General features: G+C 34.6%; 1 protein-coding gene across 1 annotated transcript in view; it reads left to right on the top strand.

The window, feature by feature from the left end:
- Positions 1 to 18,189, top strand: part of LOC111507303 (uncharacterized) — a 53,100-nt gene extending 34,911 nt beyond the window's left edge. The window contains exons 16-22 of the mRNA XM_074177238.1: positions 3,464 to 3,649; positions 3,914 to 4,116; positions 6,170 to 6,311; positions 8,873 to 9,039; positions 11,580 to 11,709; positions 14,152 to 14,284; positions 17,963 to 18,189. Of these exons, the coding sequence (XP_074033339.1) occupies positions 3,464 to 3,649; positions 3,914 to 4,116; positions 6,170 to 6,311; positions 8,873 to 9,039; positions 11,580 to 11,709; positions 14,152 to 14,284; positions 17,963 to 18,149 (1,148 nt within the window). The 3' untranslated portion in view covers positions 18,150 to 18,189. The remainder of the gene's footprint in view (positions 1 to 3,463; positions 3,650 to 3,913; positions 4,117 to 6,169; positions 6,312 to 8,872; positions 9,040 to 11,579; positions 11,710 to 14,151; positions 14,285 to 17,962) is intronic.
- Positions 18,190 to 18,476: the final 287 nt, after the last annotated feature.

Here is an 18,476-nt window from a genome sequence, read left to right as displayed (position 1 = left end):
TAATATTGAAAATTATCGTCCTATAAGTAAAATATCAATAATACCAAAACTATTTGAACGCTTAATTTATAAATATATATTTCATTTAATCAAAAACATTATTATACCTGAGCAACATGGCTTTTTTAAAAATCGATCTCTTGAATCGAACCTATTTTGTTACTCTGAACTTTTACATGATAATTTGGATAATAAAATAATGAATTTACACAGATTTCAGCAAGGCCTTTGACAAAATTAGTCATAATACACTACTTCGGAGACTTGCTGAAGTCGGTGTAAGTGGTGCGAGGCTAAAATGGATCGAATCATATTTAAAAAACAGAACTCAATATATCTTTATAGACGGTTATTCATCTGAACCTTATCCAACACCTTCTGGAGTGCCACAAGGGTCCCATCTAGGGCCCTTATTCTTTATTATCTATATTAATAACATTAAACAATGTTTTAAAAATGCCAAATTCTTAATGTATGCTGATGATCTGAAAATTTATCTTCAAATAAAATCATTGTCAGATTGCTTGAGAATTCAGAGTGACATAAATATTTTTTTTGAATTTTGTAAACAAAACGAATTATATCTCAATTTTTCCAAATGTAGTTGTATATCATTCACCCGCAACAAAAATATTCTTACATATTCATATCACATAAATAATATCTTGCTGTCACGAGTTGATACATTTAAAGATTTAGGAGTTATTTTTGACTCCAAACTTATTTTCGATAAACATATAGATTATGTAATAAATAAGAGCAGTAGAGCTCTGGGATATGTCAAGAGAAAATGTAAATTCTTCAATCAAACAAAATCTCTATAATGCTTTTGTATTAAGTAAGTTAATGTTTGCATCAACCATCTGGAGTCCACAGTATAATATATACATCGATCGATTAGAACGTATTCAAAATCGATTTTTAAAACTCGTTGTTCACAAAAAAGGTATTCGAATTACGGAAAACAGTAATACTTTGCGAATTAGACGAGACTTCCAGTTAGTATCGTTGGAACATAGGCGTAACATATCAGATATTTTATTTTTACAAAAAATAATAACAAACAAAATAAATTGTCCATCGTTATTATCAATCATTTACTTAAATGTTCCAAATAGAACAATGAGAGCACATGAATTATTTAATTTACCTTTCAAGAGAACAAACTGTTCGCAGAACTCTCCTCTATGTCGATGCGTTAAATGGGGTAATTCTCTCGCAAACTACTTCGATATTTTTAATACTACTTTGCTTACTGCCAAAAAAATATTGAAAGATTATTTTCATAAATTATAATTAAATCATTTCGTCAATAACTATTAATCAGTTTTTATTGTTATTGTATTTGATTTTAATTCATCCCTTACTTTAGACACTGTGTACATGTGTAGTATAGATATTACTCTAATTTAATATCGATTTGATTATGTGGATACTGTAGTTGATTTTTTTTTGTTTGTATCCCGAATATATAAATAAATAAATAAAATCTGAGGAAGAACAGATGAAACTAAAAGACAGCAAGAGCTACACAAGGAAGAGAAGCCATCACATCCAGTGCTTGCCCTTCCCTACGTCAGAGAATTGTCGGAAAGGATGAGAAGAATTTGGTCCAAGTACAACATCAGAAACTAATCCAGCTAATTACGAAAATCAGACCACCAAAAGCAGACTGCGATTTCGAAAATTGCATTCACTGGATGCCCTGTGGGTAGGATAAATTCTATATCGGTTAAACTAAGAGACCATTGCGAGTCCGCTTTGCCGAGCATAAGAGAAACACACATCAAGGACAAACCAGCAAATCGACTCATCAACATAACATCAAGTGGTACCAAGCTGATTACATTCACAAGGAAGAACACTGGTTCAAGATGAAGTTCCAATAAGATGCATATATGTTTTGCGACGACGCAACATTTGGAAACCTGAAATCAAGCGGAAAAACGGCCAACTCTCGCTAAGCCGTTGAAGTGGAGAGAGGTAAGGGGGGACAGGTGGAAGAGTTCAAATGACCTTCATAGTTATTTTTCGGAGAAATAGCCCACTCATCACCCGAAGGCAATTGTGGATACTGACAATCGAAACGTCGTGAAGTAACTTGGTTTGGAACCTTTCAAAAAATTTTAATTTCTTTTCTAAGGGGTCATTTAAGTATTACGTGAGCATATTTATTTCAATTATTTACCTCCTTCCCTGTGCCTTGACCGCAAAAATAAACAAAGCTCTTACCCCACTTCCCATGCTTTCAGGATAAAAGACTTTACCGCACATAATATTCATTTGAACAAACTTCATTGACACGGCATTCAACTAAGAGTAAGGTCAAATATTATAATCTCATGAAATATTAAAAACAGAACAAACTTATTTAAAATTTTTGGTATACATATCAATTCCAATTAACAGTCTTCAGTCCATGACACCCGAATCCATGACTCTAAGTTTCTGATGACATTGGATGTTAGCTGCTCAATGTTTTATATCTGCTCACTTTTATCCGATTTTGGAATATCTACGTAGCTTTTATTGAGCCATTCAGGTTTGTGGTCCTCTAAATTTTGAATGATGCACATCAGTTCATCAGCACGACATCAGTGTGTATGTTAACTCTTTCAAGGATATTCTCGATGTGACGATTTAGTGACTTGACGAAAACATGATAAAGACCACACGTTTTGCATGTTCGATTTGATAGCTTCAACTATACGAACGGATAATTGTGAGGCATATGCAGGAAATCTTTGAGTAACGCATTTGATCGTGGAGCTGAATTGAATGAGCTGTTGAATAGTAAGGCAAATAGGCCACGTATTAAGGTGCGTACTCACCAAAAAAGCAAGGACAAGCGAGCATGAGCGAGCATTCGTGTATGTTTGCTCGTGTTCACGCATGTTCGCTCATGTTTGCCCGACATATTGATGTCTCGTCCACACCAGAGCGAGTCCGCACAAGCATACGGTCGCTCGCTCGCTAGCCCGTACTCACCAGACGATTATTGATGCAGAATGCTCGTTCATTCTTGTTCGCTCGTGCTCGCTTTTTTGGTGAATACCCACCTTTAGACGACAGCATTCTATGTTTCTAGTTTTTACAATTTGAAGTAAGTATTGGCTTTCACGCATATGTTCTGTATACCATTCAATGTCTAGGAAATCAGGAAGATCTTGTTCGCGCGGCCCAACATATTTAGAGAAGTCAATAGCGCACGGTGATTCCCCTACTCGGGTATACCTAAACGTAATACCTAAAAATGCGTTTTATTTTCGAACATAGACAATGTGCGGGCTGACGTAATCACCATTTAAACCCCCCCCCTCCGTCCGCCATGTCATCAAAAATAAACAAAGCAAAGAACCCCCTGCCCCCGTCGTCATCAGAACTATTGGTATACAAATACCTATTTAGGGACGTTTCAACTTTTCAATGATAGCTTTTCACTTTAGGCCATTCATGATTTCAGGTTTTATTTCTACTGGTGACGACGTGATACCAGGAAATATGGGACTGAAGGACCAGAGATTGGCCTTGAAGTGGGTACATGACAATATACATCTCTTCGGTGGCGACCCAAATAAAGTTACAATTCAAGGACAAAGCGCTGGGGGAGCCTCTGTAACTTATCACATCCTCAGTACATCGTCATCAGGTACTTATAAAAAACCAAACATTTTTAAGAATATTGCAGATCATTGAAGAATATGACCTTCATATTCAGTGCTTTCAGGATAAGTGAAAGTTGAGGTGAACTTTCACAGGAAGTCATGCCTTGTTGAACATTGTCAACTATGTCCTTCATATAGAAATTGAATGTGAACTTATGATTGTGTATTTGTGAGAGTTATGATTCATATTATTCATATGATACATTTTTGATTATACTGTATGTAAGCTGATTATTCATTTTTCACAGGTCTTTTTAGAGCTGCAATTGCCAACAGTGGTTCAGCTCTTTGTATCTGGGCTAACCAAAGGAATCATGCCGTTGATAGGGCCTATGGCATTGCACGAGCAATAAACCCGTCTTTCTCCAGTAAAAATTCTACACAGGATCTTCTGAAACTCTTATTGAGTGTTGATGCAGAGAAAATTCATGATACTCAGAACAAATACAATGTGAGTTATTCGATGCACTATATTTCGTCACAGACACTCCTTCATTTCCATTTCATAGTCATCCGGATTGAATAGCAATTTGACACTTGCTTATTCTATGATAGTTGAGAGGGAGGTGAATAATTCAATGAATTTTCTTGACTAAACCATTACGAAAAATAATAATAAACATGAATTTGCAATTTTCCACTAATCATCGTACCTACACGGGCATTATCATACATAATTTTTCCACACATCCTTACCAGCATAAAGTTGATGCATTCAATAGTATATTCAATAGAATATTCCACTGTCTGAGAGTAATTCCAAGAGAGAGCTGAGTTTGATCAAACAAATCGCGGTTAACAACGTTTATAAGGTAGATATTAAAGACTTCATTCTTTCCAAAAAACTACAAATGCAAGCCATGAACCTGGTCTACCCAAATTCAAGATGTAATACCGTCAGTTATAGGACATCGTCATATTTGGGTGAACCAACCAATAATACTGCTTGTTTTTTGAATAAAGGATGCGTGAACATAGCTCACAGAATGAATTATAGTCTAAGTAAATTTATTAAAAACAATAAAGATAAAACTATGGTGTCGCATAGATTAGGAGTATATAAGCTCTTGCCCAAAACTGTATATTGACCAAATAGGCAAAACATTTTCCCAAAAAATTAAAGAGCATAAAAGTAGTTTTGTAAATAGGAAGACCAATTCCACATTTGCAAACCACATTTTAGCAGAAGGACATGAATTCAATCATGAATACAGTGTGTTACATTTAGAAGAGGAGAGTTTGAAACTCAATCTTCTAGAAAGTTTAGAAATCAATAGATTGAGGAATTTGGGTAATTTACTGAATGGTCAATTAGAATTGAATAACTCTCCGTTACTTTGTATTTTTCAAATTTGGAAACTGGCACATGAGCTCAGGTAATTCAATTCATCACAAACTTAGGTAAAAATCAGGTAATTGAAATATAGGTACTTCAAATTGTAGAATGAGGTATATTGAACATTGAATATGGAGCTTGTTGAAAATAAGAAACCCCATTTGAAAAATATGAATATTTCAGTAGCTCTTATGATTCATGAAGCCCAAATCAGATCATCTTTGAGATATTGGATGGCCCGATTCATATCCGAATATTACAAACATCTTTGGATATGTACAGCTTGGAAAAAGTGCTGATTTTTTCTTAAAGACACACGCAGAGGAAGTAACAATCCTTTCATGCGACAACTGAAGACACGTATTCGTTTGCAAAAAATGACTCGAAACGTAACCTCGATTATGTTACGTTACGACTAATGAGGATTACTGTTATATTATCCGTGACAATTTTGATAAGCCTTAACTATTACCGAAGTACCATTTGTGGTTTTTCGCCGTCGTACGGCGATACGTTATGACGGCTATACAGATATCGCGTATATCAGCCTGTTGCATGCGGATTTTTTTCGTTACCTCATTCTGTTACGTTACGGTAATCTCGCAACAAGCTGAATATTTTCGATGGTAGGTTATGGGACATCAACTCATATTGAAAAACGACTTGAAATCCGGCAAACGGCGGATCGGTTACCTGTGTTGAAGTAATTACGCATCTCACCTCCACTAGCTGTAACGTAACACAATAGTTGTCATGTTAGAGCTAGTACGTTGCAGCTATGTGGTTATACTGTATATTTGCTTTTTTTGCAAAAACTGAATAAAAAAATAGAAAGTGGATGAATTTCATCAAAACCTTTGTTTATTAATTTTTGGGGGAAATTTTCCAATATGTTAATAATATTATGACATACTGTAATGAATAGTTCCGTAAAAATAAGTAAAACAAGGAAATACAAAATTCTTCAGGCCAGGCACATTCCTGTCTTCTTTGGAATAATATAGTATAATAAACAATTTTTCACAAATTAAACTACTTTCATTGTGAGGCAATAACCAAAAACAAAAATAATTCAACACAAAATAGCTGTGAATTTTTCAAGCTCTTTCTGATCGTGTTTATATGTGATGATGATGTCTATACTTCTGAGAGTTCAATAATTTTTCAGGCATGGGGTCCCGTTATTGAAATAGAACATGAAGGTGCCTTCATCACTGAGTCAATGTATGAAGCAGTCAAACACGGACGTATCAATAAAGTACCTTTGTTGATCGGATTCAATTCTGAAGAAGAAATTTCTAAAGCAGCAGGTGAGAGTGATATAACTGAATGGAGTGAACATTCGGTCAGCATTCCTGCATCGATTTGAATGAGACCAAGGTTCATTTATATTGAATAACAGTATGTTTTCCATTATTTTTCATGACTCACATGAGCGACATGTACATTGGCCAATCTCACAGAGAATATTGATTATTGCTATGAGAAATTGTAGTGATAAACATTCAAATATTCGTTTTTACACTTTTCTATGGTAATATCCTCTTAAGTTAGGTTGAGCCCAAAGTGAGTGAGTCTATTCGACCCTCCACCGCAACCCGCAAGGGTTTATTGTGGCTCACACCTAGTCACACTCGACCAAATAAACCCAGCTTCTTAACGAAGCCGATTAGTTTGTATGGTGAGTGGTCTTTCGGGGCAGTTGTTGAGAGTACGGCTCTGCCAAACTCTAAAAACATGATTCGGTCCCCAGCGGGGTAGGCAGGGCTTTTTCGCATCTGGTATTGGTGAATCATCACTTGAGCGCAAACGTTTGCTAACCTGCTCATGGGGGTTTGTTCCTCCACCTGAAACAGATTCTGCGTACGCCGCGCAAGAATTTGGTGCAAGGCGGTTTCATAAGATACCCTGCTTCTCGAGGAGACGACTCAGTCGTTTCCTGGCTGCACCAATAAACCTGTTCTTTAGGTTCAGTTATTGGATCAGGAGTTGGAGAGTTGAGAAGCTCTCGCTCTTGATCTAAATTTACAGGGAGGTCAGTTGGAGTCGTAAGCTCGACATCCATCTCTTCCGTAGACTCAGCGACAGAAAGAATGTTTTAGTTTACTCTGTCCATAAATAAAAGTCCCACGAGTAGCTAGGGAAAAGAGATCAATCACGGCAGAGCCCCGCATTACCGTGATAAGGCGATGCTACGACGAGAGGGCAACCGATATCTCGAATTTCAAAAACTGCGCCTCAACGATTTGATCTTCACAAACTTTATTTGAAAAATATATCACAACATGTTTCGCTAAGATATTAGCTTTTTCAAGTGAAGGTTCCGTAGAGACAGCTGATAGCCTCAGTGTCAAGGTTCCTAGGTGATGTAACCAAAACCTATAGCTGGAAGCACTAAGTAATACATACTATCACTTTTTGAAATCACTCAATAGTATATGAGTGATCTTAAATCTTACCTACATAGAAAATCAACTACGATAAAACCTTTCAAGTCGCTGTCGAAAAGATAATTAATTCACTAGAAAATGTTGAGTTATACCTTGAAACACATAAACTGGAACTGAATATCACTAAAACTTAGGCGATGAGCATTACAATAAAGTACAAACAAAATAAAAAGTTATAAATACAGTCAAAATTGAAATTAACGAAACTGATTTGACTTGATAACATTTAAAACGATAAATTGAATTGAAGCTAATAATTTATATTCAAAATATATTGATGAACAAGACTTGTGTAAATGAATAGGTAAAAGTGCATCCATCATAGAATATGTGTGATATAGCTTTTTTGTGTGTAATTTTTTTGGGGATTTTCTGTTATTCAGTCGAAACTAGTATAATAAATTTTTGATTTTGATACATTATGTGTAGATGAAGTACATTATTCATGTTTATATTAGGCTTGCTTATCTGAAAATGAAGTTCTTCTTCTTCTCCTTCTTTCCAATGAAGTGTTTCTACGAGACTATTTGTCGAAAAAAGCACAGTTCTTTCCAGAAACAGGCTTCAAATTTAATAAATATTATCCCATCAGCTGAAGTTTTAGTATATTCATACAAGGTTTGAGTTTTCTGTGGATTTCATACAAGGCAACCTTTCATTGGTATCAGTTTATTTAAATGAATATTTAGTCAACTGTGTCGTGATATTTACTGATCGATAGAGAATTTTGAACTATATACATTGATTGTATTAATTTTATTCCAAATTTCAATTATTCATGATATCGTTAGGCAATTTTTGGCCAAGTTCCTCTATGAATACAATTTGAACCAAAGCGCTGCCGAAATAGCCAAATTGGTCAACCTAGTACTCCAGGACGAGGATTTAATGACCCTGCGGGAGACTGATCACCACAAACGGTGTGTGGGAAGACGGAAGAACGCTATAACTTTTTTCAAGTGACCCAGACCATCACAGCAGAGTCCTGTTGTGAGTCAATAAGCGAAATATACTAAAAAGTGTGAAGGCTGCAGCCAGTACTGATCAACAGAAGAGGTCAGATCCCGCCCCACGACAATGGCCATTGGCACGTTTCACAAATCACCGTTCAAAAATTGAAAGAATTGAGCGTTGAAGTTCTGCCTCAACCACCAGACTTCCTAGACCTCTCGCAAACCGACTATAATGTTTCCAAGCGTTTCGATAATTTTCTCACCAGTAGAACAAATCAGGACCAGGCAAGAACGGCCTTCGTCGACTTCATCGCATCCTGATCAAACGATTTTTATGCTGACGCAATCAATCGACTTGTGTTACGTTGGCGAAAGTGCACTGAGAAATTGAAGTTTAATGTAGACTCATGAAAACAAATAAAACTTTTTCAAACAATCTAATATTTGTTATTACATATTCAATTGCAGATCTGAAATACTTGTCAACAAAATCATCATCTTGGGACCATAACTCAGCATACCTCATCAATGAAGACATGAATATCAAGTCAAATGTCTCAATTGTAGCTGGAACAGAAATTAAGAGGATATATACAGCCAGTAATTTCACAGATGATCTTGGGGCCGTAATTCGGGTAAAATATTTCATATTTCACGGAAAGGGAGATATTAAGGTTTAGTATCTTGGATATCAAACTCAGGCATTCATTGATTACTGACATAGTAGTCACAAATATCCAATTCAATGCGCGTATACACATCTCCCAGATATATGCTGGATTGACATTTTCAATTTCAATCTGGCATATATCTCTGAAAATACCATACAGGGTTTCCTATTGGAAACTGTGTATCCATTATGACTAAATGATGGACACCAAATAACCTAAAATAACATATACAGAGCATTTCTTTTATGCCCCCTTTATTTTTTGAACAGTCAACTCAAAAAAATTGAAATTTGGGATAATTGAATGAGTACATGAATAATTTATTTTGAAGTAAAAATGACAGATAAAACTTCCAAGTTGGCGACTGGGTGCCATCTGGGAAAAAAATTGAATGGAAAGGGGGGTCTTGAGACACATTTTTTTGAAGATCCTGACAAATGTTTCAAAACCCTAGAATATAATGTAAATATCTTCAACTACTACGAAATGGCGGAACTTTTAATAGTTGCCTGAATCCATTGACATTCAACCGAATAATATGAGGTAATAAGCTTGAGGTTAGTGCAGAAGATGCTCGAAATGGTTGCCTTGAACTTCTTGACATATGAACAGCCTATTTGATATTTCACGCTGAACATTTTCGAACACAGTAACGTCAATGTCTCTACTAATATTTATTATTTTCTGCCGTATAACCAATATTGAAGCAGGTTCGGTTTCGTACGTCTTTTGCTTCAAATAGCCTAATGAAAAAAGTCCAAAGGTGTTAAATCTGGCGAGCGGGCTGGCCACTCTGTAGGACCTCGACGGCCAATCCAACGACCAGTGGTTGGTGGTATCCTAATAGTTTCTTACTTGTCTGGAGTAATGTGGTGGTGCTCCATCTTGTTTAGATACAATATCCATATCGAATTCATTGGGATTCGTTTCGACCATTTCGGTAGTCAGTCGGTAGCCAAGCGATTCGGCGTGGGTGCTTTATTCACTCACTCGAATTGACTGCCGTGTTGGTCGGTGGTTCAAGCCCTAGTCTGAACGATCGATCTTCACTTGCTACCGTCCAACCCGTGTTAGGAATCACACGTTAAAAGGTAAGACCTCGTTAATCCTCAGCTCGCACAAGTTTCGACTTCTGAGGGTTGTCGTTCGTAGGGGTGCGACAGCTGGTTAACGGAAAAAACAGATTTTAAACAGATTTTTTAAACAGATTTCAGTGATGAGAGGGTCAACAGTAGTTTCTAGCATATTCAAATGATCAATAAAGAGAGGTCCTACAATATGGTTTTCCAATATTCCTGCCCACACGTTAATTTTTTATGAATATTGGGTATGTGTTTCCCGAAGAACGTGGCGGTTGGGGTCACTACAATAACGGCAATTTTGTCTGTGAACATTGCCGTATTGAAAAAATGTACATTCGTCACTGCCTTGCAATGGTTTCCGTCATGATTTCGTAGAATTCTGTTCTTCGATCAGGGTCATCTCCAGTTATTTGGCGTATTACCATTTTAATTTCGAATGGATAATACCTATTCCTCTTCAAAAGTCTCCACACAGAAGAAGGAGACACCTCACAAACATTAGCGACGGAATAAGTAGACTGTTCAGGATTTACTACCATATCACCAATTAATTGCACTTGCTGTTCATTGTTCATTGACAATCTTTTCGGTCTCATGAAAATTACGCGTCACACCGTAAATAAAAATCGCTTCAATTTATTCTTCAAATGGACGAGAATTGACCATTTTGGAGATTGTTGACGTGGTACCTTTCTACTAGTAAAACTGAAAACTAACTGAGAATATTCTAACTGAACAATGATATTCATTGTCGTACTGACAATTTTTGAAGTTTTTATAAACAAAAAAAACTTAACAAACCTTATAGGGTTGTTGGAATTGCCATATGGCAGATAAAAATGAATATTTCTAGAAATATTGATGTTAATGTGTTTGTCTTCAGGAAATTATTAAATGTTCTGCCATTTTGTAGTAGGTGGATATATTGATTTCATATTCTAAGGTTGAGAATTATCCGTTAGGAGCTTCAAAATGATGTATCACAAGACCCCCCTTTTCTATTAATTTTTTCCTAGATGCCACCCAGTCGCCATCTTTGAAGTTTCATCTGTCAGTTTCATTTCAAAATGAAGTATTCATGCAATAATTTCATTATCCCAAATTTCAATATTTTGAGGTGACGCGTTCAAAAAATAAAAGGAGGGGACATTAAAGAAATGCACTGTATATAGTTGCCCTCATAACCTTTGAAAATAAATTACTTCAATTCTTTCCATCTTACGAACGACAGTGTAACTTCAATTCATATTCACTACATATATTCTCTAACCAATATAGTGTCAAATAGCAAATAGATATATTATATTGAAAAACACCTAACTTTTTGGTAATGGTCACGTTGAATTGAAAATGAAATCTGATTGATATACTTAGAGTCTAATATAGAAAATGAGCAGGAATTATGAACTATTAATTTTTCAGTATCTTAGCGATGACCAGTTCGTCAGAGGAATACTACGATTTGCCGAATTGCACTCAAGTTACTCCGATGTATACGTCTATGAATTCTCTTATCACGGCCGACTAGGGAAAAATAATGTGAGCTATCCAGGTAAAATATTTTCACTTGCCTCCAATTGGTAACATTCTCAGTCTTTCGAAAAAAAATTGGTTCGTCCCGAGATGCCCGACAGAAGTGATAACTTAAACTAATCTTAGATGAACACCTCAATATTGAAATTGTTCAACTTGAGAAAAGCTCAGGTTATTGATTAAATTTTATGTATATTACTATGATGATGTTAGGAAAGCTTATTTATTGATGGAATCTTTTATTGATTATTTTGTTAATTTACATATATAGGGGGTTCCAACGGAAACTTGACCACTCTTGTGAGTCTGAAACTGACCTGTAATCGGAAATTTCAAAAGACACATCAATTTTTACTTCTAGGAAAACCAATTCTGATATGGAAATCATACCCGAAACTTCACCCCCTTGCGTTCAGCAACTACCCACCGATTTTTTCAATGATATTGGGGGTCGAGTGATACATCATTTGAAATGTCTATTATCCCTCTATCACTTTTGTGATTTTTTTCGAAATTGGTCCATTCGTTATTGAGAAATTGAATGTTGAACGTTTAATTTAAGAAAAAACAGAAAATTCTGTCGCTCATTTTATTGAGGAAATCAACAAATGTAATATCAATGGCAACAACATCAACGGATGAATTATTCAAAATGACCACCATCTAGTTCTATACAATAATACAGTCTACTTTCGAAAGCGTTCCTTGCATTATTGAAGATGTCCGGGGTCAGGTTGCAACCATTTCTACTTTTCCTTCAGTAGAATGAACCATGTTGGAACACAGTGAACAAGGATGACTGAATAATAATTCATGAAGAAGTAACAGTGGCCAATTATAAACTTTTTGTTCTGCGACAACTAGATTCAAAAAAACTACCAGTGCAGAAAAAACTAACAGTGTCGTTCATTTCAAAACGTTCACTACGTATCAAATACATTCTACAAATCTAGAAGATCTGCGACAGAGAATTTTTTGGGAATGCCTATTTCTGATTCCGGACATCTTCAATAATGTAAGGAACGCTTTTGAAAGTAGACTAAATTATTATATATTATGGAACTAAATGGAGGTGATTTTGAACACTATCCGTTGATTGTGTTGCCTTTGGTATTACTTTTGTTGATTTCGTCAATAAAATGAGCGACAGCCAATTTTCTGTTTTTTCTTAAATAAAACGTTCAACATTCAATTTCTCAATAACGAATGAACCAATTTCGAAAAAAATTACTGGAGTGATAGAGAGACGAAAGACCTTTCAAATGATGTATCACTCATCACCCAATGCCATTGAAAAAATTTGGTGTGTAGTTGCTGAATTGGTTCTCCTGGAAATGAAAATTGACGTGTTTTTTGAAATTTTCCATTACACGTCCGTTTCTGATTTAAGAGGGGGGTCAAGTTTTTGTTAGAAAGCCCTGTATCATAGTACCATAAGCCAATTGTCAAAAAATAATCTGTGCACGATCTGTTTCCCATTAATCAGCTGTAGGATTGGATAGTGATACTAATAATGTACATACACAAAGTTGGTATCATCATTTTGGAGCTATGTTCCACATAATGAAAGAGTATTACGTGCTGGTTAGATTTTTATAATACTGTCAAAACTGTGTGTCTGTCCGACGTGAGAGGAGGAGCCTGCCTTCCGCTGACATATGCGTGAGGAAAAGGAAAGCCAGACAGACTAGCGCTGTAACGCGTTAGAAAACGAAGCGGTTTACCATCCCATAAGAAGTTATCACTTCATATCGTGGAATTATTGAATATTTCTATGAATTTCATCTCTATACTGAGTTGTAAACTGTATTTTAAAATCGAATCCCAGCAGTAGTTGATATAAAAAAAATTTTGATAAACATTTCACACGAAAGTAGAACTACACTATAAGTTACACATTCGATTGCAAAGTTGTTATGCTGGTTTGTGATTCTTCTACAGAGAGGTCTTATGATAATAAGATTTGCTCGAAATTTTCGGGAATATTTCGATATTATGGTGTTTTTTCGATAGGTCAGTGAAATGTGTACTATGAAATCTACATCAGTCACCAGATCTGATTTTGTTACGAAACTGTGCCAATAACAAAGCTGAACCTATTTTTTCAGGAATGTTCATTTGAGACGGGGAGAAATTTCATGATAGAACTTTTAATTGAAATAAATTATATTTCAAACACCTTTTCTGAGTGAATATGTTCATTAAGGAACACACTTTCTATTTAGGTAGGTCAAAAATTGAACAAAAAATTAAAAAATTCCAGCAAGGTTGAAAGTTGAAGCGAATTATCGCCAATTATACTTTCTGTTGGAAGCGGCAGTAGCGATTTCCATTATTACTATTAGATGTGATTCATGTTCAGCTTCATAATAAATTTTCTCAAAATACCTCAATGTGTTTTACAAATGAAAGTATTGCCATCAAAGTAGTGTCAGAATTCTCATCGAGACTACTTATTTAGGTTGTGGAAGAGTGCAGCACGGGGAAGAAGGAAATTACTTGTGGGCCGGTTCGAAACTATCTGATTACCCAAAATCGGATGTGACAACGCTAAATCGTTACGTAGGATTCATCACAAACTTTGTGAATAACCTGTAAGTGTTTGCTATACTCTGCAAATAGATCAAAATAGTTGTAAGCAATTATGTCCCATTCGAAGTCCCCCTTAGATACGACAGACCAACGTTTTCTCCAGTCCTCGAAGTAGGTCTGATATGCACTTTTTGGTATGTTCTTGATAGTTCAATCAACAAGTTCAAAAACATGAAAAATAGAGATAAAAATATGAGCGATTGATCATTCGATAGAAAAATGTTTTTGAAGGATTTTGGTGCAGGCAAAAAATTGCAATTGTCATTAACAAAATAAGGTTGAAAAAAAATGTATTTATTTTTTCGTTAATAACTCAAAATGTATTAATATTTAGGCAATTTTGAAAAAAGCTCGTTAAAGAGGAGGAAATTTCCAAAAAAAAAGTCACGACTCTCGAAACTTTATCTCCATCATTTATAATTTTAATTTGACTTTGAGAATAGGGTTCCGCGCGGCTGTTACGGCATGCGCGCGCTGCCGCTAGAGAGAGTTTATCAAAAGAAATATTTTTTTTATAACATAAAATGACATTTCAAAAATTCAAACAAATCCCAGTATCTTCTTAACACTTGAATAAATCGAGTCCCATAGAAAAAAAAGTTTAATCACCATTTTTCAAACTATTGCAAAATGAAATATCTGAAAATTGTTGATAAATTTTTTTTTAATTGATATTTGGCTATGTCTGTTTTCACATTAAACAATGGCAGTTATTAACATAGGATTTGAATTTTTTACGTAATTTGCTAATTAAATTTTTTTAAACAAATATAGAAATTCAATATTTTTGGAAAAAATTTTTCTGCTATTTTGTTATCTAGAAATAATTATGGTTTTGGGAACAATTTCAATTTTTAATTGTTTAAAATCGATTTTTTTATGATTCAATCGTTTAAATAATTAGTTAAGAAATAATTTTGCTTTTTAAAATCATAATTTACACTTTCAAATAGTTTGGCAAAGAAAAACAAGTATTTATCACTTAATTGTTTATTAGTTTAAACATTTATAATAAACAAATATTGACCAACGTAATATTTTTTTTCTGAAGCAGAAAAAAAATTATATAAACAGCTATATATAAAAAATTGCAATACGAGAATTTTTTTTATTCATCATAATACTTTGTAATATCTATTATAATAAATAACACAATTTTTTTATGGCACTTTTTTATATGTAGCTGTTTTTATAATTTTTTTCTGCTTCAGAAAAAAAATATAACATTGATAAATATTTGTTTATAACAAATTGTTGAACTGATAAACAATTAAATAATGAATAAACATTGTTTTTTCCGCCAAACTATTTAAAAGTGTAAATTATGATTTTCAAAAGCAAAATTATTTCTCAACTAATTATTTAAACAATCGAAATATAAAAAAATCGATTTTAAACAATTAAAAATTGAAATCAGGGAATTTTTCCTAATCATAATTATCAATTAATGATTTATTAACAATTTTTAGATATTTCATTCTGCAATAGTTATAAAAAATCATAATTAACAAATTAATGAATTTTTATGAACTTTCATCCCAGGATCGTATGAAGTATATATATCAAAACGGCTCCACGAAGTTTGAAATTTATAGGCCAATTATTTATACCTTTTATCCCATTATTTATGCCAACGGAAATTGGGAAAAAATTTGTTAGTTAACAAATGAATAACTTTTTGAAAAATGGTGATAAAACTTTTTTTTACGGGCTTGATTCATTCAAGTGTTAAGAAGATACTAGATTCTTTTCAAAATGACATTTTATGTCATAAAAAATTATTTCTTTTGATAAACTCTCTTTAGCGGCAGCGCGCGCCTGCCGTAACAGCCGCGTAGAATCCTATTTTCAACGTCAAATTAAAATTATGAATAATGGAGATAGAGTTTCGGGAGTCGAAACTTTTTTATTGGAAATTTCCTCTTCTTTAACGAGCTTTCTTCATATTTTTTTTTCAAAAATACCATTTTTTTAAATCTTATTTTGTTAATAAAAACTGCAATTTTTTACCTGCATCAAAATCCTCCAAAAACATTTTTATAGAGGTGATTCCAAATCGAAAGAGCTATCGCTCATATTTTTAGGACCTTTATCTCTATTTCTCATGTTTTTGAACTTGTTGATTAGACTATGAGCTCTCCGAGCGATTCGGTTTCTATCTTCTCAATCGTCGCAAAACGCCGTCCTTTCATGGATCTCTTCAATCATGGCAAGAGGAAAAAGTCGCAGGGTGGCAATTCTGGTGAGTACGGTGGCTGAGGCATGATTGAGGTGTTATTTCCGGCTAAAAAATTACAAACGAGCAATAGCAGTCGTCTTGGCTGTGGTGGGCTCTTCCATTGGGACGATTGGGACAATAATTCCTGTGCGGTGCTCATGCGACGTTTTTTTTTGGAAAAAATTCAGTAAGTTTGGAACGAACTTCGCTGCGACACGCTTCATGTCCAAAATTTCCGGAAAAATTGCATGGCATAAGCCAACCGATATGCCGATATCCTCAGCAACGATCCTCCATTACAATTTTTTTCAGTTTCTGAACATTTTTATTGGTTGTTGATGGGCAAGGCGTCAACATCGAGCGTCACCATTCACATCTTCTCGACCTTTTGTGAAAAGCTTGTCCCATTTGTGAATATTTTTATGACTCAGAGTACAATCACCTTATGCCACTGTCAATATTTCGAGTGTTTTTGAACAATTATTGAATTTTTTCAGAAAAATTTGATCCAAATAATTTGATTCATTTTTTTGACAGCAGAAAATCGTCAAACAAGAGGAACAATTCCAACTATGTACAATGCCTCTCATAAACAAACCAAACATGCTGAAACTATAAATATTGTTTGAGATGAGTGTATCAAGATAAAAAATATAATCTTTAAATCTCTATTTCACCCCCTTGGGGTGGGGGTGCGGGGGTGGAATTTCCTGATTCCCTATCTTGATGCTTATTTACGCTATACAAAGAACCTACCTGCATATTTCAAGATTCAAGGTTGAGTAGCTTCGGTTGTACGTTAATATAAGAGTGTCAGTAGATCAATAGATTCCCACTTATACAATATTGAATAGCATTAGCAAAAACAAATTAAAGGATTGGAATGAAATACATTGGTAATCCCAGTAATCCTACTCCTACTTATATTATATATGCGTACAGTTTGTGAGGATGAATGAATTAAATGTATGTATTTACGATTTTGACTTCTTTACGCCTAAAAAGCTCTACGGATTCAAATGTAGGTTGTTATATAAATAGATCATGACCTGGAATAACACAGAGAGGAGGTTCTCACGGTAACTCGGGTAATACAGCGGGGAATAACTAGTATTTTATAAGTGGGTAACTATTGATTGACTGGCACTCTTATACTGAAGTACAGCCGAAGTTACTGAACCTAGAATTTTGAAATGTGCAGGTAGGTTCTTTGTATAGCGTACATGATCATCAAGAAAGAGAATCGGGAATTTTCATCCCCACCCACATTCATAATAGTAGTATGGACTGTAGATGTAATGCATGATTTTTTTTAGAATTGAAATGATCGATATACTACTAATCATCATCACATATCACATGATATTAGTATTCAGTAATGTAATGTTCTAGGCTCAATATACTCACTCTATAAATTTATTTCTCATATGAGATAACTCAATCATTGCTAATTTTTGTTTAGTAATCCAACACCAAGAGAAGAAGAATTATTTCAACATTTGAGATGGCCTACTGTTAAGCCCAGCAACTACCGATATATGGAAATTGATGAAAATTTGGCAGTGAAAGTCAATCCAAGAGATGCTAGTTATAGCAAATGGGTGCAAGTGTACGACAAATATGCCGTTGAACCCTTGATATCCTATTAATATTATACTTATGCTCGATAAAATTGTTATTTCTTATTGATTCATTGCTTATTTCTTACATTAATTGAATCTTGTATATAAGATTTAACTGCGGTGAAAGCGATGAAAGTTTAATCTTCTCCAGATGAAAGAGTTCTTGAACAATGAAGTTCGAAGTGTACTGAGTTGAACCTCAAAACGATGAGCAGCCACAGTCCGTCGCGTATTTCTAATATGCACCGCTCTTCGTGGAATCAAATGTGCCAAGTCACTTGAACACTTTGTAGCGTTTATAAAAACCTACTGTACTTTTCATTTAATTTTTATTTCACCGAAGGTAATCCTAAT

This window comes from Leptinotarsa decemlineata, unplaced genomic scaffold (assembly GCF_025532065.1).
Source record: "Leptinotarsa decemlineata unplaced genomic scaffold, Ldec_3_MD MMD2_tig00002974_RagTag_RagTag, whole genome shotgun sequence".
Classification (NCBI taxonomy): domain Eukaryota; kingdom Metazoa; phylum Arthropoda; class Insecta; order Coleoptera; family Chrysomelidae; genus Leptinotarsa; species Leptinotarsa decemlineata.
This window is presented reverse-complemented; position numbering and strand designations above follow the sequence as displayed.